The sequence below is a fragment of the Globicephala melas genome, chromosome 7, assembly GCF_963455315.2.
Source record: "Globicephala melas chromosome 7, mGloMel1.2, whole genome shotgun sequence".
NCBI lineage: Eukaryota > Metazoa > Chordata > Mammalia > Artiodactyla > Delphinidae > Globicephala > Globicephala melas.
Genome location: NC_083320.1, coordinates 29,603,005 through 29,629,314, shown reverse-complemented (window position 1 = coordinate 29,629,314; position 26,310 = coordinate 29,603,005). Strand labels below are relative to the sequence as shown.

The following is a 26,310-nucleotide window of genomic DNA, read 5'->3' as shown; positions in this document are numbered from 1 at the left end:
AAAAGCATCTTTGAGTAGGAAAGAACTGTTGTTCCAGAATTTTCTTAAAGCCCTCCTTGAGTACACTGCTTTCCAAAAAATTTATACACTGCCTGAAGATATGGTCTAAATCTTTAGTCTGCTTTTAAATCCTATCATGTCAAAACTCAGTCTACTTTTCTTGCTTTATTGCCCCTTAAATTCTTAAATGAAAACTTAGCTCCAGATGAATTTGTCAACTCACTATCTCCAAAAGTATCTTGTGCTTTCTTGCTTTTATACTTTGCTTCTTTGTTACTTGGAATAGCTTTTCCTGACAGTTGTGTAAACAAATTCTACCCAGTTTCCAATGTCCAGTTAAAAAAAACATATCCACCGTGACATCCCTGGTTCCTCCAGCTAAAACTGAATTTTGCAGCTAAACCTATTTGCACTTATTATTTGTGCCTAGGCATTTCTCAGATACCACCTGATATTTTTGCATTTATTTCCCAATTCCATCTAAACTTCTTGAGAGCAAGAAAGCTTGTATTATATTTCTCTCTATCCCTTGACGCTCCTAGCATAGAACCCTGCACAGGGTAGGTGCTAAATGTTTATTCCTTGATCGTACGGTGGTGTCAAGTGTTGAGTTCAAGTGCTGGAATTTCTTGTTAACCAGTGATCCTCGGTAGGGGGGTTAACACTTTGCCCACGACAATGTGGACGAATAAAAAAAGGATAATTTGGCTTAATTATCAATTGATATAGATAGGTGATAAGGAATTGACAGTAGTTTTTATTAAAACTAACACAAAAGCTAAGAGTTGTGTAGTTAGTTCAGGACTCAAACTTAAGTTTCACATAAATATTTCTTTGAAAAGTCTCTCATGAAGCTCATTTTGGGTTTGATGGCCTCTGTTCTTAACCCTCCCAGAGGCACAGGTGTGCCTCGCGTTCTTACAGCTACTGTTCCCAGAACCCAGAGATCTGAAGTATTTGACGGTGGGTTATATGCACCCTCAGAGTTACTCTGTTCCAGAACATCTTAAGAGGTCATGTGGGATTCAGTGCGTCATAGTATGTAAAGTGCTTTGTGTTCAAAAGTTAGTAGTTTTTCTCCTATTACTGGAAACATAATCGTGTCAGTCTTCAAACTTAAATTGTGACGAGGGTATTTATTTAATTTGGTTAATGGTAGACACTCATAGGGCTTATCATTTTTTGTTAAACAGTTTTATTTTAATTTATAGATGTTTGCCAGGACTAAATATAGCTGATGAAATATCTGACCTTTTCTGCTCAAGGTAAATGATTTGTTACTTTATAAAAATACCAGGTACCAATAGAATTCAGAGTTTGTATAAAAAGACCCATTTGGTCTTGTAAAGTAATGTAATCCCGGGCCCCAAAGAAATGATCTCTTTAAGAATTTTGTTAGTACATGAAAAATGACGTATTATTGGTTCAACCTATATCAGAATCACCTTGGAACATTTTAAATATGTGTAATATGCATGTGCCTGGCTTCCCACCAGGGGATTTTGATTCCATAAGTTTTTGGGGTTTTAGCATGTGAATTTTTCCAAATGCCAACAGGTGCTTTTGGTTTACTGTAGCTCTGTTTCATTGTGGCATGGCACTAGAGATGATGAAATGGCAGGTAATAATGCCATGGGAGTTAAAGTCCATAAGGGTTAAAGATCAAAAAATATTTAAAGTTTTTAAATTTTGTGTGTGTGTGTGTGTGATGTTAGACTCATGCTTTCATTTTGCCTTTTATTCAATGAATGTTTTAATTATATTTTAAATAAAGCACTAAAAAGTTTATTTAATGATTTTTCAGAGTTCAGGTTTAAACTCTAGAGTTCTCTCAGCCTGAAAATTGCCACATCTATGAATACAACTTAAACTTTCTTTCATTTTGTTGCTTCAGGTTAATAAGTGACGTAAGTTAATGGAAAAAAGACGAAATTTTAAGTAAATAATTTCTTATATATTCTTTATTTCAGAAGCTGGTTTAATTGATTTATTTTCCCTATAAGTGAGAAGTCAGAAACTATCAAAGTTTCTCATAATAAAAAGTAATGGGTAAGTGAATGTTACGATAGCATTTTGATTTAATGAAGCTTTTCTATTCTTATTGGTTTTAAGGCTGTGGTTTCAATTTTTGAACATTGATTTTAATGAATAAACTTTTTCTGTTGCAGGATAATCTTATCAGAAACACTCATAACGTTATAGGATCATTCTCTTTATTTTTTTCGACAGATAAGAGTGTTTAAAATAATTAGAATTAAAACCTTGATGAAATTATCTCTTAAAATCCTATTTTCACTTTCACAAAACAGCAAAAAAACTCATTGTATTTAATTTATTACTTAAATTTGTTATATTTTGTGTATGTGAATAAATTGTGTGTGTATCATAATTACTTGGGAAATTTAAAAAATTCTGAATTCTAGGCTCTATTCTCAGATTTACTAAATCAGAATTTTGGGGTATGATTTTTATATTCAGCCTGGTTTGGAAACCAGTATGTAATGCAGTATGTAATGATGAAGGATTATAGTTTTGGGGAGGAGGGTAGAAACTTGGAAACTATTCTTTATTTGTAGAGAAATCTTATTGCACTAATTGGAAAAAAATTCTTCATATTCGTTTGGTTTATGTAATTGTCAGAAGAGAAATGTCTTTTGTTTCAGAGGCTGTATTAGTTGCTATTTTGTTTTTTAGCAACTTTGTTGGATAAATTACTTTAAAATCTGCCTCTGTGGATTAAGCAGAAAATAAATGTAGTATCTTTACTCTCATGCTAGAGAATAAGATGTTATATATGACACTGAGAGTTCACATAATCTGGGATTTTGTGTAGAAACATAATGGGAAAATTAATAAGCATTGTTAAAGTATAGTAAATATACTATAGTAACAACTTAGAAATAGTAATTTGTCTTTATAAATTGAGTACTGTATTCAATACTGAATCACTTTCTGATAACTCTTAACAACTTAGAAAATCAATAAAAAATGTAGTCATCTAGGCTTCAAATACTGGCAACACACTACTCTTTTAGAAGATGCATAGGTCTCAGAGAAAGACAGATACTGTATGATATCATATATATCCACGTATATGTGGAATCTAAAAAATAAACTAGTGAATATAACAGAAAAGAAACAGACTCATAGATAAAGAGAACAAACTAGTGGTTACCAGTGGGGAGAGGGAAGAGAAGAGGGGCAAGATAAGGGTAGGGAATTAAGAGGTACAAACTGCTATGTATAAAATAGATAAGCTACATGGATATATGGTACAACACAGGGAATATGGCCAATATTTTATAATAACTATAAATGGAATATACCCTTTAAAAATTGTGAATTGTACTGTGTTGAACACCTGAAACTTACATTGTGCCTCAACTATTCCTCAATTAAAAAAGAAAAGAAGATTCAGAGGTCTCATTTTATTCCAGGCTCATTGATTGGTTCAGTAGCTCATGGTAGCCTTGTCTGTTTTCGCAATTATTAGAAATATGAGTGGGTAGGACCCAAGAATGAATTTCTGGTCTCTGATATTATCATAGCTATTTTCCTTATGGTAATAAGGAATTACTGTGCTTTTGCCATTTTTGTTTTTTTCCAGTTTGAGTGTTCAAGGACAATAGCCATCTGACTTTGGTTATTCAATATGCAGAACAGACCAGGATATTGCAGCTATTGCTGTGTGCACTATAATAACCTGGAACAGGTGAGAAGATCCTATTACTATGGTTATACCACAAAGGACCTAGTTGTAACTTTCCCTTCTTTTACGTTTAATTAAATTCATTTATTCCTTCATTGAACAGACTATATTGAGACTCTACTAATGGGCAGATACTGTTTAAGTTTCTAGGGATATAGCCATGAACAAAATCAGTTTCCTTTATTCATGAAGCTTATACTTTAGTGCAGTAAGACAGAAAGTAAGTAGTCATATAAGTTTAGTACATAGTATGTCAGATTGTGATAAATGTTATGAGGAAAATAAAATAGGGAAGAGTGTGCAATTTTAGGTAGAGTGGCCAGGTAAGGTTAAGGAAGTGACATTTGAGTTGAGATTTGAATGAAATGCAGGGGCCAGGCTTGCTTATATCTGGGGGAAGAATTTCTGGGTAGAGGGACAGGAGAGCAAGGATAGAGACCCTGAGGCAGAAGAGTGGTTAGCATGCTAACTAAAAGCCAGGAGGCCAATGTGGCTGCAGTGGAGGTCAGGTGGGGGGTGGAAGTTAAGTGACAGGTGAGGAATTCAGAGCATTAGATTTTGTAAGTCATTGTAAGACAAGGTAAGGACTTTGAATTTTATGCTTTGATGCACAAAAGTTTAAATTTTTGCTATAGTTGAATTTGTCTTATCTTCTTTTGTTACTTGTGTTTTTGGTGTCATAAAAATTGCCTAAAAAAAAAATTGCCTAATCCAAGTTCATGAAGATTGATGCCCTGTCTTTTAAAAATACGGCCACATTAGTGGTTAGAACTTCAACATAAGAATTTGGCGGAGGTGGGAGGGGTGGACGCAGTGCAGTCTATAGCATTTACACTGTTTGAGTTTTGGATGTTAAACCAATTTTTCATTCCTGGGATAAATTCCACTTGGTCATGGTGTATAATTCTTTTTATATGTTGCTGGATTTGGCTTGCTAGTATTTTGTTGCAGATTTTTGCATATATATCCATAAGATATATTGTCTGTAGCTTTTTTTTTTTTTTTTTGGCTGTGTTGGGTTTTCATTGCTGCGTGCGGGCTTTCTCTAGTTGTGGCGAGCGGGGGCTACTCTTCCTTGCGGTGCACGGGCTTCTCATTGTGGTGGCTTCTCTTGTTGCAGAGCACGGGCTCTAGGTGCTTGGGCTTCAGTAGTTGTGACATGTGGGCTCAGTAGTTGTGGCACGTGGGCTCAGTAGCTGTGGTGTGAGGGCTTAGTTCCTCTGCAGCATATGGGATCTTCCTGGACCAGGGATTGAACCTGTGCCACCTGCATTGGCAGGCGGATTCTTAACCACTGTGCCACCAGGGAAGTCCTCATCTGTAGCTTTTTTTCCTTGTGATGTGTTTGGTTTTGGTATCAGGGTAGTACTGGCTTCATAGAATGAGTTGAGTAGTATTCCTTTCTCTTCCTTTTGTTGGAAGAGTTTGTGAAACATCAAGTATGGAGATTTTGAAATAAGTATTCATGGTCATAGTAGCTGCAGCTTTCTGACCAGGATTGTTAACTTAGAAGATTCTCAAGTTTTTCTTCAGCTGTGGAATTGTCTCATAGGTGAAGCAATCATATAATGAAGCTTCTGCTAGTGCTAAACTGTTTGATCTTTGATGATATCTAAGACAAGTTTATAATATATAAAAATTATGCTGTTTAGTAGCATTTGTTTTGTTTAATGATCTAATAGTAAACACCTAAATTCATACTAGGAAGAGTTTTTATTATTGTGATTTCTACATCTCTGCCTTTTTAAAAAAGAAATAATTTTTAATGCTGGTTATAAACATGAGGAGGCAGATAATAAATCTCAAGTTCTCTTCAATATTTCTCTCATGATTGAGAAATTATATCATCACTTGAATGGAAAATTATTTGTTGAACTTTTGCTAGTGATAAAACATGTTTATGCTTTAACTACAAGTTCTAGTCAATAAGCATTCAGTATAATTTTTTTGCTTAAGGTTTAGAATAATAATTTTTAGACATTTGGATACTTCTGTACTAAACTGACATTTAAAAAGATTCTGTTGATGGTAGCTGAGGTAATTTGTACTAACTATAAAAGCTTGAAAAAAATACACACACACACATATATATGTATATATATGATTCAAAGCTTTGGTGAACTACTAAGGCAGTGAAGACATATGGGGCCCAGATCTAGCTGAATATTGATCAGAATATTCAACAGAAATAATGGAAGCCAAAAGAAAGAAAACAACTGCCAACTTAGAATTCTATACTCAGTAAATAAGGTGAAATAAAATATTTTCAGGAAACAAAAATTAAGGGAATTTATCACCAGCAGACACTTACTAAAGGAAGTACTAAAAAGAGTTTTTCAGGTAGAGGGAAAATGATTCCAGTTGGAAGCTCAGAGATACAGGAAGGAACGAAGAGCAATGGAAAGGTAAATAGGTGGGCAATGTAAATGAATAATATCTTGTGAGATTAACAACAGTGGCATATAAATTGGAAGGGGAGTAAATTGAGCTAATACCTAAGGACCTTGCATTGTTCAAGAAGAGAGTGGGGACTTCCCTGGTGGTCCAGTGGTTAAGACTCGGCACTTCCAGTGCTTCCAAGGCAGTGGGTGCAGGTTTGATCCCTGGTCAGTAGAACAAAGATCACACAAGATCCCACATGCCATGAGGCATGGCCAAATTAAAAAAAGAGAGAGAGAGAGTAAAAGTAACAAGTACTTTTGATCAGTCAGGGTTGCATGTTATAGTCTGTTACCACTAATAGACTAGGAAAAAGTCTATATAAAATATAGATCTTTGTAGTCTATATAAAATTGGAATAATAAAAAGTAGTCCACAAAAAAAATAAGAAAGCAGAGAGATAGGGACACTGTGTAGGCAAGAATAGAATAATAAAACAGATTTAAAAATAAAAACAAGAATTAACTACAAATGTATCAGTAATAAATTACGTGAAAATAGACGATGTTTGAATTAAACTATATTCAGTATTTTATCAGAGGTCCTAGTCAGGGAAATAAAGAAAGAAAAAGAAAAGAAAATGATAAAGATTAGAGAAGAAGAAATAAAACTGTTAGTATTTGTATACAGTGTGATTGTGCACAAAGAAAATCCTAAAGATATTTAGATGAACTATTAGAATTGTTAAGTGATTTTTAAAAACTTTTGGGCCAACGTAAAAATAAATTGTCTTCTTAGAGTAAATATATATATGTATAGCAATCACTTTGCTGTACACATAAAACTGACATAACATTGTAAGTTAACTATACTTCAATAAAAAATAGTTAGAAAAAAAGAATAAAAAAATTGTCTTTCTATATATAAACACCACATAGAAGATGAGATTTGAAGAAGGTATTTACAACAGCATCAAAAATCATCAACGTTTAAGGAATATGTATAAAAAATATGTATAAGATTTTTGCACAGAAAACTATAAACATTGAGAGAAATTTAAGAAAAATTTAAAAATTAAATGCACACACATACACAAAAGAAAGTGAAAAGGCAAGCCACAGAGAGGAAGATGATACAGATCTTCCTCAACTTATGATGGGATTACATCCTGATTGTAATTTGAAAATATCTTAGGTTGAAAATGCATTTAACACACCTAACCTATTGAATATCATAGCTTACCTAGTCTACCCTAAAATTACTCAGAACACTTCATCAGCCTACAATTGGGCAAAATCATTTATGCAAAGCCTATTTTATAATAATTGAGTAGCTCATGTAATTTATTGAATACTGTACAGAAAGTGAAAAACAGAATGTTTTTGTTTGTTTGTTTGTTTTGCGGTACGCGGGCCTCCCACTGCTGTGGCCTCTCCCGTTGCGGAGCACAGGCTCCAGACGCGCAGGCTCAGCGGCCATGGCTCACGGGCCCAGGCGCTCCGCGGCACGTGAGATCTTCCCGGACCGGGGAACGAACCCGTGTCCCCTGCATCGGCAGGCGGACTCTCAACCACTGCGCCACCAGGGAAGCCCCCCTTATGGTTTTTAGATGCATATTTTAGAATTGCTTTATAGAAAGGGTATATTAATTTATACTTCTACTAGGTGTATAATGAATTTATATTGTGACACTCTCACTACTAATGATTATTACCCATTTAAAAATATTCATTTTCTTTTTACTTTATAGCATATATCCAGTGATCAACACAGATACTTGACCACACAGAGTAGACAATTGATGGCTACCACTAGTTTGATGGATCGTTTCTTGCAGGATGTTCTGAGGCACCACCCATATCATTATCAAGAAAGCAGGTAAAGTAACTGAGTGGAATAATATTAGCACAAAGTTAGTTATATGTTACAGTAAATGTTTGTGTTAATTGTTCTAATACTTCCTAAAATGAACCTTTGAATCAAGGAATATAACGTGAAATTTTATCTAGTAACTTACCTTTGCAATTATTTAAAAATTTTTCCTAGCTTAGGTAAGAAATTTCACTCTAAAAGTTATGGACTACACTGTGCTTTTTCTAAAGAAAAGTCTTAGGCCAATAAATAATTATATATCATTAAGGTGTTTTGTAAGGATGTCACAGGATTAAACACGGTAAAAAGGTGGGAGCAAACATAACTTTTACGAGATTAGTAACCAGAAAGTTGGTGACAGTAGCCAAGTAAGGGTGGTTAAGGTAAAAACTAAGTTAATTCCACATTAATGGAACTATTTGCTATTTTGTCAAATAGAATTGGCTCTTTTTATAATTTGTCAGTATCTTGATAGCTTACTCTTGTATTAATTTATTTTGGTTTTAATAAAAATAAATATTTTGATAACATTTAAAAAAGTTAATGTCCTATGTTAAAGAAGAACTTTGGTAGAAAATCAGATTATGTACTGTGGTGAGTTTGCAACTACAGCTATACAAGATAAGGCAAAATAGATCATTAGCACATCTGTGCAGAATTATTTGAGTTCAGCACTAGCAGCAGAAAAAAGGATAAACTTCTTGGACGCTTTGCAAGTCACCAACCTAGAACTTAGTAAATGGCGAAAAAGTTTTAATGGGAAAAAGTCAGGAAAAAAATATGTGGTTTTCGTAGAGAATGAACTTGAGGACATGGGGAGGGAGAAGGGGAAGCTGGGACAAAATGAGAGAGTAGCATGGACACATATACACTACCAAATGTAAAATAGATAGCTAATGGGAAGCAGCCGCATAGCACAGGGAGATCAGCTCGGTGCTTTGTGACCACCTAGAGGGGTGGGATAGGGAGGGTGAGAGGGAGACGCAAGAGGGAGGGGATATGGGGATATATGTATACATATAGCTGATTCACTTCATTATACAGCAGAAACTAACACAACACTGTAAAGCAATTATACTCCAATAAAGATGTTAAAAAAAATTATGTGGTTTCTTAGCTGGTGGAAAGATGGAATTAGCCTATCTTGGGGTCAGTATAAATTACCAGTTTATAGTGTATATAAACAATGCTTCAACAAACATATTTGTACATGCAACTTTTTCTGTGGAGTAGATTCCTAGAATTTGAACTTTGGGGCTAAAGTTTATGGACATTAAAAATATTTTTTATTTTTTAACTTTTCATTTTGGAATAATTACAGGCTTACAAAAATTTAGCTGCAAAACTGGTACAAGGAATTCTTGTGTAACTTTTACCTAGCTTCCCCAAATGTTAAATCTAAAATAACCACAGTACAGTGATCAGATCCATGAAATTACATTGATACCATACTATTTACAGACCTGATTCAGATTTTGTCAGTAGTGTTACTAATGTCCTTTTTTTGGACCAAGATTCCATCCAGGACCACACAGTGCATTGAGTTGTCACAATTCCTTACTTTCCCTTAATCTCGAGTAGTTCCTCAGTCTGTCTTTGATTTCAAGACCTTGACACTTTTTAAAAGAGTACTGGCCAGTTATTTTGTAGGATATTCCTAAATTTGGGTATGCCTGATGTCTTTTCATTTTTTTGATGGTCTCCTTTACTGTGCAAAAGCTTTTAAGTTTAATTAGGTCCCATTTGTTAATTTTTGCTTTTGCTTCTATTGCTCTAGGAGATGGATCCAAAAAAATATTGCTGTGGTTTATGTCAAAGAGTGTTCTGCCTATGTTTTCCTCTAGGAGTTTTATATTATCTGGTCTTACATTTAGGTTTTTAATCCATTTTGAGTTTATCTTTGTATATGGTGTTAGAGAATGTTCTAAGTTCATTCTTTTACATGTAGCTGTTCAGTTTTCCCAGCACCACTTATTGAAGAGACTATCTTTTCTCCATTGTATATTCTTTCCTCCTTTGTCGTAGATTAATTGACCATTAATGCATGGGTTTATTTCTTTTTATTTATTTATTTATTTGGCTGTGACGGGTTGTAGTTGCAGCATGCGGGATCTTTCGTTGCAGTGCGTGGGCTTCTCTCTTGTTGTGGCACATGGGCTCCAGAGCACATGGGCTCAGTAGTTGTGGTGTGCAGGCTTAGTTGCCCCGTGGCATGTGGGATCTTAGTTCCCCAACCAGGGATCAAACCCACGTCCCTTTCATTGGAAGGCCAGTTCTTAACCACTGGACCACCAGGGAAGTCTGCGTGGGTTTATTTCTGAGCCCTCTGTCCTGTTCCATTGATCTATGTTTCTGTTTTTGTGCCAGTACCATCCTGCTTTGATTACTGTAGCTTGGCAGTATAGTCTGAGGTCAGGGAGTGTGATTCCTCTAGCTCTGTTCTTCTTTCTCAAGATTGTTTTGGCTATTCAGGGTCTTTTGTGTTTCCATACAACTTTTAAAATTATTCGTTCTGGTTCTGTGAAGAATGCCATTGGTATTTAGATAGGGATTGCAGTTAATCTGTAGATTGTCTTGGGTAGTATGGTCATTTTAACAATATTGATTCTGCCAGGAACATAGTGTATCTTTCCATCTGTTTGTGCCATCTTCAGTTTCTTTCATCAGTGTCTTACAGTTTTCTGAGTACGGGTCTTTTGCCTCCTTAGGTAGATGTATTCCTCGGTGTTTCATTCTTTTTGATGTGATAGTAAATGGGATTGTTTCCTTAATTTCTCTTTCTGGTAGTTCATTGTTAGTGTATAGAAATGCAACAGATTTCTGTTTATTAAGTTTCTATCCTGCAACTTTATCAAATTCTTTGATGAGCTCTCGTAGTTTTTTTTGGTGGCATCTTTAGTATTTTCTATGTATAGTATCATGTCATCTGCAAACAGTGACAGTTTTACTTCTTCCTTTCCATTTTGGATTTCTTTTATTTCTTTTTCTTCTCTTGTTGCTGTGGCCAAGACTTCTAAAACTATGTTGAATAAAAATGGTGAGAGTGGGCATTCTCGTCTTGTTCCTGATCTTGGAGGAAATGCTTTCAACTTTTCCCTGTTAAGCATGTTGTTAGCTTTGGTTTGTCACATATAGCTTTTATTAAGTTGGGGTATGTTCCCTTTATGCCCACTTTCTGGAGAGATTTTATCATAAATGGATGTTGAATTTTGTCAAAAGCTTTTTCTGCATCTATTGAGATGATCATATGGTTTTTATTCTTCAATTTGTTAATATGGTGTATCACATTGATTGATTTGAGTATATTGAAGAATCCTTGCAGCCCTGGGATAAATCCCACTTGTTCATGATGTATGATCGCTTTAATGTGTTGCTGGATTCTGTTTGCTGATATTTTGTTGAGGATTTTTGCATCTATATTCATCAGTGATATTGGTCTGTAATTTTCTTTTCTTGTAGTATCTTTGTCTGGTTTTGGTATCAGGGTGATGGTGGCCTCATAGATTGATTCAGAAGTTTTCCATCCTAACCTTACACCTAAAGGAACTAGAGAAAGAAGAACAAACAAAACCCAAAGTTAGTCGAAGGAAAGAAATGATACAGATCAGAGCAGAAATAAATGAAATAGCGACTTCCCTGGTGGTGCAGTGGTTAAGAATCCGCCTGCCAGTGCAGGGGACATGGGTTTGATCCCTGGTCTGGGAAGATCCCATGTGCCGTAGAGCAACTAAACCCATGTGCCACAACTACTGAGCCTGAGCTCTAGAGCCCATGAGCCACAACTACAGAGCCCACACACCACAACTATTGAAGCCCCGCACCATAGAGCCTGCGTGCTGCATCTACTGAGCCCATGCACTGCAATTACTGAAGCCCACATGCTCTAGGGCCCGCGTGCCACAACTACTGAGCCCACGTGCTGCAACTACTGAAGCCTGCACGCCTAGAGCCTGTGCTCTGCAACAAGAGAAGCCACCGCAATGAGAAGCCTGCACACTACAACGAAGAGTAACCCCCACTTGCCGCAACTAGAGAAAGCCCACGCGCAGCAACAAAGACCCAATGCAGCCAAAAAAAAATTAAGAAAATGATATAATAAAAAAAATGAAATAGAGACTTAGAAAACTAAGAAAAGATCAATGAAACTAAAAGCTGGTTCTTTGAAAGATAAACGAAATTGATAAGCCTTTAGCCAGCCTCATCAAGAAAAAAAGGGAAAGGGCCCAAATCAATAAAATCAGAAATGAAAAGGAGAAGTTACAACAAACACCACAGAAATACAAAGGATCATAAGAGACTACTGTGAACAGCTATATGCCAATAAAATGGACAACCTAGAAGAAATGGTCAAATTCTAGAAATGTATCAATACAATCTCCCAAGACTAAACCAGGAAGAAATAGAAAATATGAACAGACCAAATACCAGTAATGAAATTGAATCAGTAATTTTTTTTTTTTTTTTTTGCGGTACGCGGGCCTCTCACTGTTGTGGCCTCTCCCGTTGTGGAGCACAGGGTCCAGACGCGCAGGCTTAGCGGCCATGGCTCACGGGCCCAGCTGCTCCACGGCATGCGGGATCCTCCTGGACCAGGGCACAAACCCGTGTCCCCTGCATCGGCAGGCGGACTCTCAACCACTGTGCCACCAGGGAAGCCCTGAATCAGTAATTTAAAAACTCTCAAGAGACAAAAGTCCAGGACCAGACAGTTTCACAGGTGAATTCTACCAGACATTTAGAGAAGAAAATTTTAATTCTTGATAGACGTTTCCTGGAAGGCTATACCAATTTATATATAATTTATTGCATAAATTGTATATATATGTATATACACCGGTAGTATATGACAGTGCTCATTTCCTGTCACTTTTGCCAACATTGCGATTATCAACCTCTTTCTTTCTCCCTAAAATAATAGGCCAAAAAGTGTCTCTTAATTAACGTTTATTTATTTATGAGTAAAGTAGAATTTCTCTTGCTATATAGTTATTAGAAATATATTTATTCTATGGATTGTTTTTTCATATACTTTGCTTATTTTTCCATTGAATTGTTTGTATATTTTGGGTTTGTATGCAATATTTATGAATAATAGTTCTTTGTATTTTAAATGTTATTTGTATTTTAAATATCAGAATCTGTCATGTGTTTATCAACTCTGTTATCATGTGTTTATCAACTATATGTTATTTTTTACCATATAGAAAGAAACATTTTAACACAATCTAAGGAGAATTTTTCTTTATGGCTTCTTTCATGTCTTTTTCTTAATTCCATTTTTCTCTTCTTTTAAATATTTTTAATCTTCTTGGAATTTATTTTTATAAGTGGTATATAGCAGTACTTACTTTTTAAATATACTAATTATCTCCACTGATATAAAACATCACCTGTAACATAAAATTCCTGTATTTGTGTGTGTGTATCTACATCTACTTCTATATCTATATATTGTATTTTGAATACCATTTTCTTTCATTGAATGGTTTTAATCCCATGCCAGTACCACATTACTTATGTTTATAAGCTTTCTGAATTATATAGTTCATCTTTAAAAAATTTCATCTCTCTTTCCCCCCTTGTCTAGACATTGTTGGTTTTTCTATTATTTTAGACTTCTTGAAAGTCAGCTCTTGCTTTACTTTTGTTTCCTATTTATTGGTCTTTTTCTTAATTTATATCTTCAAGTTTCCTGAGGTAGGGGGATTTGGTTATTTTTCTGTCTTTTTGAATTAGATGCTCATTTAGTTAATTTCTGTTTACTAATTCCTATTTTAATGGGAAATTTAAAAGTGTGAAGTTTTCATTTTGATCACATCTCATAGATTTAATATATAGTTATTTATTTTGTTTGTAGATAGTTTAAAAAGTTTTCCTTTTTAGCATAAGAGTTATATAAAAGAGTGGTTTTTAACCTTTAATGGTTACATTTTTGGAGGCCTTTTTTTGTTGTAAAGTTAGTTTAAAATGAGTAGAAATACGGATTGTGATTTAGTTGTTAATTTTATTTATTTATTTAGTTGTTAATTTTAAACACACATGAATACAGATGAAAATTTTTTGGGATTTCCAACTTGTTTGATTTTATGATTCTGCCTTCCTTTCTTTTCTTAGCCAAATATTACAAAATTAATTTTAATTTGAGACTGTGTCCTCTAGGAATCTTGCCCAGGGTAGGAAGAAAATAACATTTATTATGCATTTAATAAAAATCTTAAACAGATGTTAGAGTATTTTTATGGATTTTTCCCCCTTGCTTTTTAGATCAATGCAAAATGAGAGACTTCATATGACTACTGTGTCACCTTCTGGAGTGGTTCCGAATGACGATTTTGTTCCTGAAATAATGACTGAGGATGCTACTGGAGTCAGAGAAGAGATGTCTTCCAAGGCTTCTGAACCTGTTGAAGAGCTGTATTCTAAACCTAGTAAATCTCAGGAATATATACAGAGTGTTTCAATTCGGCCATCAGTTATTCAAAAACTGGAGAAAGGACAGCAGCAGCCCTTGGAGTTCATTCATAAAATTGGGAGCCATATGAAAGAATTTAACCCAGTTGGTATTGGTCATGCTACAAATAGTAGACAAAACGTAATATATTCATCAGTGGTTTCTAATGCTTCTGTTAGTTGTTTACCTGAAAGTTCTAATGAAAGACCAGTTACAACTAATGCTACTACTGGGTTACCACTAGGATCCCATTTGGATTCAGTTAACAAATGTGACCCAGACAAAGTTGACAAATACTTTAAACAGCTAGACAGGGGCTCTAAAAACCCTATGCTATCATCCCATCCAGAAACTTCTTCAATAACTTATCAGAAACCTAAAGAATCAAACAGGAAATCTTTATGTGTAAATTCAGATAAATTGGTTATACAGGAAGATGTAAAATCTCAGGGTAAAACTTTGTCAACTGGCTCTAAAGTCCGTGAATTTGTGGGTGCTGAAGGCTTCTTAAAATTGGAATCTCTTTCCAGATTTACAGTAAACCCAACAGTCAACCTGAATAAAACTGACATGCCTTCTAATAAAGGAATCTTTGAAGATGGCATTCCAAAGCATCATGAGAAATTCTTTCCTAATATGGATCATACCCAAGAAGGAAAGCATTTGGTCTTTAACAAGTCAGCCTTCTTGGAACAGAAGATCTCAGTGAGTTCTGAAATGAAGTTTGCTGGTGGCTATCTTCAGTCAGCATCTGATCACCATGAAGAGGCTGTGCCAGACCTTTGGAAGGAGGAACAAATTGACCAAGAAGATAAGAACTGTGAATCAAGAGGTTCTGAAATGAGTTCTGATGGCAGTTCCTCTTCTTATTCACTGACGGACCAATCTAAAGTGACTGCCAAAGAAATAAACCTCTTAAAGGAAGTACATGCTGACTTGCAGTATAAGAACAATAAATCTTGTGTTTCTGAAATAAGCTCTGATTATGATGGCTCCCTTCAGTTGACTTCCAACCAAACTCAAGTAATTGTTAAAGATGTAAGTGTTCAGAAGGCAATGCATATTAGGCTGGTTGATGAAAGCTATGAATCTAGTGATTCTGAGATGAAGTTTGATTGTGATGCCTCACTTCAGTCAACTGATAACTACCCCCAACAGCCTGAAAAAGAAGTAAACCTTCCCAAGGGGGCACACGTTGGCTTGGTTGATATGAACTATGGATCTGGTAGCTCTGAAATAAGTGCTGATTCTGTTTTCTCACGTCAGTCAGTGGTTGACCAATTCCCAGTGGCTGTCACAGAAACAAAACTCTGGAAGAAGGTTCACATTAGCTTGGTTGATAAGAACTATGGATCGAGTTGTTCTGAAACAAGTTTCGATTGTGATGTTTCTCTTCAGTCAGTAGTTGACCATCCTCAACTGGCTGTCAGAGAAAGAAACCTGGAGGATAGGCTTGTCTATCTGAAAGATAAGAATCGTAAGCCTAGTAGTGCTAAAGCACATCTTGATTGTGATGTCTCTCTTCAGACCATGACTGATGAACCTCAGAGGGCTGTTGAAGAAATCTATCTTCTGAAAGAGAAGAATGACATTGTGGATATGAACTGTGGGTCTCATGGTCCTGAGATGAATTTTCATCTGATGAAAACAGATGCTAAGTTAGTGCCTGACCAATCCCAAGTGGCAGTTAAAGAAGTAAACGCTCAGGAAGTAGCTCTTGACCTGGAGAATAAGAGTGTTAAATCTAGCATTTCTGATCTAAGTTTTGATTCTCATGCTTCTCTTTATCGATCAGCTAATGATCAACCTCAGGGGGATTGTGGTGAAATAAATCTGAAAGCGTTAAATGTTGATATGGAAATTAAGAGCTATGGGTGCTCCAGTTCTGAGTTGAGTTTTGATTCCGATCCTCCTCTTATGTCAGTTACTGAGTATACTGAGCTGGATGTTGAAGAAATAAGAAAGAAGCACATTAACCTGGAAGATGAGAGCTTTGAGTCAATTAGCTCCAAAATAACTTTTGATTCTGATATTCCTCTTCACTCAGTAGTTGACCAATCTCAAGTAGCCATTTATGAGGAGGAGTCTATTGATCTGGGAAATAAGAGTAATGAATCTTGTGTTTCTGAAATAACTTTTGATTCTGATATACCTCTTCATTCAGGGATTTATCAACCTGAAGTAGCTGCTAAAGAAACATTCATTCAGAAAGAAGAGTATATACACTTAGGAGGGAAGAATGATGAACCCACCGATTCTGAAATAAGTTTGGATTCTTATATCCCTTTTCACTCAGTGGTTAACCATCCAGAAGAAGCTGTTAAAAAGCTAAATCCTCAAAAAGAAGAGTGGGCACCCTTAGAAAATAAGGAAAATGAACCTTGTGGTTCTGAATTAAGTTTTGATTATGATGTTTTTCGTTCAGTGACTGGATGTTCTGAAGATCCCATTAAAGAAAGAAACCTTCTGAAAGAGGAGATTATACACTTAGAAAGTAAGGGTAATGTACCTGTTGTTTCTGAAAGCAGTATGAAGTCTGATATTTCTTTTCATTTAGTGACTGATCATCCTGGCATAGCTATTAAAGAAGTAAACCAAAAAGAAGAATATGTAAATTTAGCAGATAAAGGTAATGAGTTAAGTGTTTTTGAAACAAATTTGGATTCCAATATCCCTCTTCAGTCAGTGATTCACAAACCTGAAGTGGTTGTTAAAGAACTATGGCTTCAAAAAGAAAAGCAAGCTAAGTTAAAAGGTAAAAGTGCTAAATTTAGTGGTTCTGAAATAAACTTAGATTCTGATTATTCAATGACTGAAACTCAAATAGCTGTTAAAGAAATAGATGTTCAGAAAGAAAAACGTGTTGTTCTAGAGAACAGGAGTGATAAATATAGTGGTTCTGAAATAACTTTGGACTCTGATGTCCCTCTTCAGTCAATGAATGAAAAACCTCAAATAACCATTTTAAAGGAGGACCATGTTGACTCAGAAGATGAAAGTACTGTACATAGAGGTTCTGAAAAAAATTTGGGTACTGATACCCCTCTTCATTCAGTCATTGACCAACCTCGACTAGCCCTTTTGAAGGAAAAACATGTGGATCTGGAAGATACAAACAATGAATCGAGTGATGGTAAAATAGCTTTTCATTCTGATGACCCTCTTCAGCCATTGACTGAACAATTTCAGGAAGTGGTTGAAAAAACAAACCTGTGGAAAGAAGAGGGTATGGGCCAGAAGAATAAGGTTGATGAACCTAATGCTTCTAAATTAATACATAATTCTGATGTTCCTCTTCTGTCTGTGTCTGATCAACCTGAAGTAGCTGTTAAACGAATAAACCTCAAGAACGAAGGTCATGTGTACTTGGAAGATAAGAACAGCCAATATAGTGGTTCTGAAATGAGTTTGAATTCTGATCTCTTGGTTCAGTCAGTAGTTGATCATGCTCAGATAACTATTTTGGAGCAGGAGCATACTGAGCTAGAGGATAAGCACAATCAATCTTGTGGCTCTGAAATAAGTTTTGATTCTGTTGACCCCCTTCAGCCAGTGGCCAACCAGCTTAGAGAAACTGTTAAAGAAGTAAGCCTTTGGAAGGATGAAGTTGACATGGAAGATAAGAGAGATGAATCTAAGTGTTTTGAAATTGTGTATGATTCTGATGTCCTTTTTCAGTCAGCGGCTGGCCAAACTAAAGTTGTTAAGGAGATCAACCTTTGGGAGGAGGATGTTGACTTGGAAGATAAGGTGGTCAAACCTAGTGATTCAAAAATAGATTTTGTTTCTGATGAACCTCTTCAGTCTGTGGCTAATGAAATTCAAGAGGCTATTCCAGAAATAAATCTTCTGAGGGAGGGACATGTTTGTCTGTGTACTAAGAGCTATGAACCCAATGATTCTGAAGTCATTTATGTTTCAAATGCCCATCTCCAATCAGTGGTTGAGCAACCACACATATTGGAAGAGCAACAAGCCAGTTTGGAAGATAAGAGCAATGATCCTTGTGGTCCTGAAATAAGTTTTGTTTCTGATGATCCCCTTCAGTTAGTGACTAGACCACTTCAAAAAGCTGTTGAAGAAATAGGTCTTTGGGAGGAAGGCCATATTTACCTGGAAAATAAGAGATATAAACTAGGTGATTTTGAAGTAAGTTATGATTCTGATGTTGACTTCATAGCTGGGCATTCTCCTGTGGCTGTCAAAGAAATAAACTTGCAAGAGAAGGATCATGACCTTCATAAGAACTGTGAATTTAGTGTTTCTGAAATAAAATGTGATTCTGGTGTTCATCTTCAGTTAGAAGTTGACCAACCTCAAGTGGTTTGCAAAGAAGTAAACCTTCAGATGGAAAAGCATCTTGGCATGGAAGAAAGAGTCAGTGAACCTAGTGATTCTGAAATAGTGTGTGATTCTGATGTTCCTCTTCAAATAGTGATAAACGAACAAGTGTCAGACAAAGAAACAGATCTTCAGAAGATGCTATTTGTGGACCTGATGACCAGTGATAACGATTGTGAAATGATTTCAGATTCTGATGTCCATTTTCAGCCGGTGATTGACTCACCTCAGATGACTGTCAATGAAATCAGCTGTATAAATGAAGAAAGTTTTGTTCCAGAAGATGAGAACTGTGACTCTTGTGATTCTGAACTAGAATATCCTCAATCAGTGACAAACCATTCCAAAAAGGCCTTTAAAGTAGTAAACCAGAAGCAAGACTATATTATTCTGGAAGAGACAAGCTGTGAGCCTTATATTTCTGAACTAAATTTTCAAATTGATGCCTCTCATCAGTCTATGACTTCCCAGTCACAAGAGCCTGGGAAAAAAAAGGCCAAATATATTGACCCCAAAGATAAGAGCTGTCAATCTAATCGTCCTAAAAGAAATTTTGAACGGGAGGAGACTTCTCAGCCAGTGACTCAGCAACGCCAGAAGGCTAACAAAGGAGTCAACCTTTGGAAAGATGTCGAAAATATTGGCCTAAAAGATAAGAACTGTGAATCGAGTGTTTCTGCAGTGGATTGTAATGAGTCTCCTGAGTTGGTGATTCATCAAATGCCTGATAAAGAAAACCTTTTGAAGTTAAAACATACCAATCTAAAAAGTATGAGCTGTGAACCTTGTGGTTCTGGGAAGAATTTTCAATGTGATCCCTCTCTTCAGTCTGACAATGACCAGCCTCAAGAAGCTGTTAATAAAATAGACCTATTTGAGAAGACGTCTTTTGACCTGAAAGAAACAAACCATAATTCCCATTCAGGCTCTGTTCCCATGGTTGATTCTATACGGAACCTGGAAAAAGCAAAGGAAGTCACGGAAGATGATCCTGATGAACCAGTTCTTGAAGGCTTGCCTCATGTCCCTCCTTCACTTGTGGGGAAAACATGGTCTCAGATAATGAGAGAAGGTGACGTGAAAATTAATGCTGTCGTGAAGGAATTTAAGAAAGGTCGTTTCCACTGTTACTTTGATGATGACTGTGAGACCAGGAAAATTAAAAAAAAAAAATCGAATGAAGGAAAAAAGGTTACCTGGAGTGACCTCAATCAGGACACTACATCAATTCAAGTTCTTTCGGATTGTGATGATAATGCAGGTGGTATTTCAGATATTGATGACTTTTCAGTGGCCTTAGATAAACCTAGCCATTATCCTTCAGCAAAGAAGCATTTTGAACAAACATGCCGAGTGGCTTCTCCATGCCAGGCTATAAAAGTCAGCCATGGAACTCAAACCAATCTTGCAAGTCACCCAGGGACAAAAAGAAGAATAACTGGACAAGAGAAAGACTCTCCAGTAAGGAAGCGTTTACTTTTACAGAATGACAGAAAAACAAGAAAGAAAGTAAAAATTGGAAAAGTTGAATTTCCTGAGTCCTGTATTACAGTTTTGAAGCCTTTGCAACCAAATGCCTTAATTTATGTTCTTTCTTCAAATATTAAGCTGAAGAAAGGTGAATCCAACGACTTCTCTAAAAGGAGGCACGGTAGTAGAAATAATTGGGATCTTAGCATACAGTACAAATTTAACCAGAGTTCCTTTAATTGTTATGACCCATTGAATAAACAGATTGTAATTGATCCTTCTTTGAACATAGAAGTACCAGGGCCTGACAGGAATAACTGTATGGAAATTCATTTTAGCCACCTAAATTCTAATGCAGGAGATGATGATACTTATGTACAAAGCTCTGCTTCGGCACCTTTTATGACAGTGTCAGTAGGACATGAATTAATGGCACATCAGGAGGCCAGTGAATCTGTGTTTCTGGAAAAATCCAAGATTTTGAATTCTAGTGAGGTTTCAAAAGAAAGTAATTTCCAGTCAACTCTTTTAAATCATGATGTTGCCAAAATTTCTCTGAAATCAATTAGAAATAAGTTTTTGGAAAGTAAAAGGAAAATTCAGAGAAGGAAGTTGACAACTAATAATAAGCCAGGTTTTCCCAAAGAAGACTGTAGACCAGTTATTCCCCAGCAAAAATCCAGAATTGCTTCAGAAAAACGGTCGATTTGGATTCAGACCAAACTAAGTGATATAATTAAAAAGTATATTCCAAAATACTCTGTGTTTTTGCGTCACAAATATCGGTCCAGGAGCACTTTTGTTAGGATGCATCTTAAGAAGAAAAACTCTGATGTCAGTAGGTTAAAGAAGGCAAAGAGACCAGCTAAAATTCTTTCAAATGCCTCGATTCCATCAGCTGGAGCTGAAGAGCAGTCAAGAGCTATAGCAAGCTCTTCTCCCAAGCAACCTGTGCGGGGCTCTTCTGTCGTTGCAGGAAGTAAGAAGAATGGTAATAAAAAACGCCCTAGAAGACAACAAAGAAAACCTTCTAGACCTGTTAGAACATATGCTTTGAGAAGTATGTATTCTGGTGTACCATATTCTGATAGAATGAGGACACGGCTCTCTAACAAATTGTGAGGTAATGAGGTAAACTAGAGGTGTTTCTATTAAGGGCTAGTTGAAGATTCAGTACTTCAATTGAAAATATATTTGGTACCTAGTGTACATAGCTTTCCTAACTTTGGTGAAAAAAATGCACCTTCAACTATTTTGCTATAGACTTATTTTTCAGAACTTTTATATTAATTTAAAGTTAGTGTTTAGGGTCCTTTTTTTTCAAATTAAAAAACTTCCTTTGTCCATTTGCTGTGGAAGAGCTTCATCTTAATTTATATCACATAATTTAGCACAGTATATACAACTTTCTCCCTCAAATCATGTCCCTCTTATTTATTTTTTATGATTGTGTCTCTCATGTCAGCAGGTTATATTATTGCAAAAATGGATGTGGCAAACATAAAATGCTTTTACTTTTTAAAAATTGGAACAAATGAATATGTAGTTATTTTCTGTGTGTTTTAGAGTGGCATTGTCAATATCATATTCTAACTAGATAATTAAAAAGAAGAAACTCTAATAGATTATCTCAGCTTTTGAGTGGGATTAACCTAAATAATCACGCACAAAATATAATTTATCTTTCTTTTAAAAGCATTCCAGAGAATGAGATTTCATAAAATTTAATCCAGTTTAAAAAACTGCCCGGTGATTTTACAAACATAACACAAACTCTTCCTCCTTCATTTAAACTGAATCTGCAGGTATCTAACTTTCCTCATTTGGACACATGCGTACATGCAATCTCTGCAGGTTTTTCTTTAGCATTATTAGACCTTAAGGGGAAAATGATCTTGCCAGTGTGATTATGCTTTTCTACCACCTTTTCTCCCCTCCACCTGAAGGGTTGGTGGTTTAATGTGAGAATCCAGTTATCTTATGGCCTTATCTCTTAAAAATATTTTAGATGTTTCCATATCCTTTTTAATAGCTTGAACTGAAATGACTGGTTTGGTAATTTGGGCAGATCATTAATTGTTGTTATTAATAAGTTATAATCTTAATAATTCAAAAGATCTAATAAAAACTGATAACTTAAGTGGTGGCCCATTTTGCAAGTGAAAAACTGTATTTGTGCATTGGTTTGGCTTTCCTTCAATTTGCTAACTGATTTTGGTAGTTCACATAAAAATGTCAAGATATGCAGTTTAGGTCTGAGGTACTCAGAAAGTCTTTAGATCCTTTATTCAGGGATACTGGTTGAGCTGGTACAGATAATTATCCTGTTAAGTCAAGGATCCTGGATCCTTTTCTATCACTGATGTTAAAGAGAAACATGAATTTCAGCTACTACATTGTATAAACCATATTTTATTGAAACTAGATCAGTGTACCATGATTTCAGAGATAAAAATTTGTTATCTTAGAATTAAGTATAGTGTAACAGTTGGTTTCTAAATGTAGTTTTATTTCAGGGGCCATTATTGAACCTGTGGGTATGTTATGGTGTCACGTTGTAATTTCTGTACTTGTAAATTTAAAACAGTAATGATATTGAAAAAAATGGACAAATGTTTATATTTTTAGTTCCAAAGCAACTTCAACTTTGCCTCATCTACAAATATTTTAATTTCCTTTCTTAAAATATCTGTAAACCACTAGTTTAATCCTCCAATCTGAATTTAGAAAGAAAACTGTCCTACTGATTAGGAAGTAAACAAGCAGCTAATTCATAAAAATATTCTATTTGTGGGTATTGTTTTTTTTTTTCCTTGTGAAGTAGACACATAATTCCCTTGAGTATTGTTGGTAGGCATTCTGCCATCTTTTAGTGTCAGTTTAAAAGCAAGAGATCATACGGAAAAAATGTACCATGTAATTATGATGTATCATATCTATTGTGATTACATCGTGCACAGAGAATAGTTCTTATAATTCAAGTGATAAAAACTTGAAGTTGAAAAAAAAATACCACCTTTTTCACATTGGAAACTTCTAAGTACCATTTTTTTTTTAGAGGAAAAGGTTTATATCTGAATTACATTAAAGTATAAAATAGTCCTGATGATTTTTTTAAAACATTTTGGAAATGTTTACTAAGTTCCTATAATCATTATTATTTTAGACAGGCTTGAAAACTTGAAATTGTAAAAGTTATAATTGAAATTAAATAAATAGTGAATAACTTTCAGAATTTGGTAGGATACAAGAGTGCCCCTTTGTCAAAATTTGTTTCGGCTTAATTTGCGAATTAGGTAAAAATTAGATGTTTTTTGTGTATTCAAGTATGCATTAAATTCTTTTAATAGTAAAAAATCGAATTATAACCATAGTGAATATTTTTATTAATCTTGTCCTTGTTCAGTATCTTGCATAGATGTTTACTATAATTGTTCCAAATTGTGCAGTATGTAGACAACGTTGTGTGAAGTGTGTTTTGGATTTGTGCATTTAACTTTTTTGTGTAACTAGGGCTCTGAGTGACAGGTTTTTTTGCTAAAGAGAAACTATATTTAAATATTCAAATAATTATATATTTCCATGTAAAACTAATGTGAAGAGTAATGTATTTTTTATAATGCAATTTAAAGAGTAAGTTTGTTTTCAAAGTTATCAAGATAAAATTGATCAAATAATTGAAATTTGCCTCTACTTTCTCTTCATGTTAGGAACTTTATCTGGGAATACTTAAGGAATCATAGATTAATGAAAACAGAAGTTCATTTTATAAATGGTCCTAGAGATAATAAATAGGGGAATATAAATGTTGATGCTGGTGAGAAAATAGTTTAACCAAAGATATGCAGGTTATGTTCAATGAAGTAGTTATTTCAAAGGATTAAAATTAAACAACTGTTTCTTTGGTGGAGTGGTGGGTTAGCAACTTTTTACTTTGTATACCTGTATTGGAAGAGTCAGTGAACAGGACTGAGTTCAGGAGGCAATATCTATATCATTATTTGACACCTACTGGAAGAGAGAACTTTGGTGCCTCCAATACCATAGCGTATGTTTTAAAGAACGAGAAAACATGGAAGAGTGTATCTGTGTCAGTGAGGTCAGTGCCTTTGGCCTCAGCAGTATTGACTTCTAGAGTTTTTGGTCCAGGATTATATTGTTAAGATGAACAACAGACTTCTCTTTATATAAAAAAGTTAATAGAGTAAAAATGTAAGATGGAAGCTCATTTTCAATAAAGGACTTTTATGTATAGAAAAAAATGTGGAAATATGTGAAAAATCATGTAATTAGGAAATTACACATCAAAATGTCAACGTAAGAAGATTACAGGCTGAGGAAGAGTCTCAACATTTCCTTATACTTCATTGAGACCGTAAATAGTAGGGAAGTAACAGTATATTTAATGTTTCCTTTGTTCTTCTTATACTTGATTGTACAATACATATTTAAAAATTTCTCCCAAAGTATTTTAAATTATTTACCTTGGCTAAGGAGTTGTCTAGGATGAACTATAGTTTGTTGCTGAATCTTTGAAGTATGAACTTTTACTTTTCTCTATGTTTATAATTTATTACATGCATGTTGCTTTTTTCATGCATTTTATTTTCTGAATTTTTAAACTGGACATGTATGTGTACATGTTGAGCCTTCACTAAGTACCAGGCATTGTTCTAGACTTTTAACCTGTATTATCTCATTTGATTTTCAAAGAGCCCTTTTGAGTTAGGTACTATAGTTGTGACTAAATAGCAGATGAGAAAATTAAGGCATAGAGCCTCAATTTTGGGATTACAAATGAATGTTGACTGTAATCAAATGGGGATTACAGATAATCCCCATTCCCATCCCCAGTCCCAGGCTGCCCCTAATCTACTGTCTGTCTTTATAGTTTAGCTTTTTCTGGACATTTCATATAAATGGCATCATACAATATGTTGTCTTTTGTGTCTGACTTTTTTCATTTCCCAAAATGTTTTAGAGGGTCATTCATGTAGCATGTATCAGTATTTTCTTCTTTTTTAAATTGCTGAATAATACTTATAATTAGTTTTTAATGAAGCTGGTGACAGAACACTGGTCTTCTGATGACAAATATGATAAAAACTGTTAGGTTTGAGGCTAGATGTTCCTTTATGCCTCTCACACCTGTTATCCTCGATCACTACCCCAAATCCACGACCACCTGCATATCTGCCTTTGTGAGTGCTCTTATTGCATACTTGAATGCTTTATGCTTCCTCTGTCTTTGACTCTTATTTCCTTTACTGACCATCTTGGCATTCTTTTCACTGTGCTTTGTGAATTTTCATTTTCAGTGTCAACACATTACTCTGTGTTCCCAATCCTTTCATTATGAATTGCTTGCAAGTGACCAAACTGAGATTCATATTCAAGTTGCCCTTTATTCTAACCTACATGAGCAGTAAAGCCAGGAATTGTTGATGATGTACAGGTCATAGTGAAAGTTCTGGTTTAAAATTACTGTACTACATAACCACAGTGTACATCATCAAAATCAGGAAATCAATATTGATACAATACAACCCTCTACTCCACAGGCCTTGTTTGGATTTTACAGATTGTTCCAAAATATTCTCTATAGGTCCAGGATTAAATTCAGGGTCACATACTGTCGTGATTCTAGTTTCCTTCAGTATGGAGCCGTTCCTCAGCCTTTATTTTTTATAACTTGACATTTTGAAGTGTACAAACAAGTTTCTTTGTGGAATGTCCCTCATTTTGAGTTTGTGTGATGTTTCTTCATAATGTTTTTCTTTGTGGGGGCAGGGCAGAAATTCTGTGGACTTCTCAGTGTATCATACCAGAAGCCATGTGATGTCAATTTGAATAAATGTGGTGATTGAAGATATCCAGTTTTTGTTCATGCTTTAGACTAAAAGCTTTTAATAATCTGAAATGGGGGCTCTTATAGAGGGTAAGATGAGTTATCAACAAATAGTTACATTTTTTCACAACCGAGCTTTGAGGCAATTGTAACTGTGAATATTTTATCTGTTATGTTTATCATCTACCCGATCATAGATAAGACAGTTACTTATTCATACGTTTAACAAATATTACTTAG

At 35.1% G+C, this 26,310-nt stretch overlaps 1 protein-coding gene across 2 annotated transcripts in view; it reads left to right on the top strand.

Moving 5' to 3' along the window:
- ZDBF2 (zinc finger DBF-type containing 2) overlaps positions 1-26,094 on the top strand; it is a 30,634-nt gene extending 4,540 nt beyond the window's left edge. The window contains exons 2-7 of one of the 2 annotated variants that reach the window (XM_060301959.1): positions 1,971-2,049; positions 3,608-3,712; positions 7,839-7,966; positions 14,225-16,905; positions 17,035-17,353; positions 17,471-26,094. In XM_060301959.1, the coding sequence (XP_060157942.1) occupies positions 3,653-3,712; positions 7,839-7,966; positions 14,225-16,905; positions 17,035-17,353; positions 17,471-21,344 (7,062 nt within the window). In that variant the 5' untranslated portion in view covers positions 1,971-2,049; positions 3,608-3,652 and the 3' untranslated portion in view covers positions 21,345-26,094. Of the gene's footprint in view, positions 1-1,970; positions 2,050-3,607; positions 3,713-5,863; positions 6,115-7,838; positions 7,967-14,224; positions 16,906-17,034; positions 17,354-17,470 lie in introns of those variants that run through there. The other variant, XM_060301960.1, reaches the window with a different exon arrangement.
- Positions 26,095-26,310: the final 216 nt, after the last annotated feature.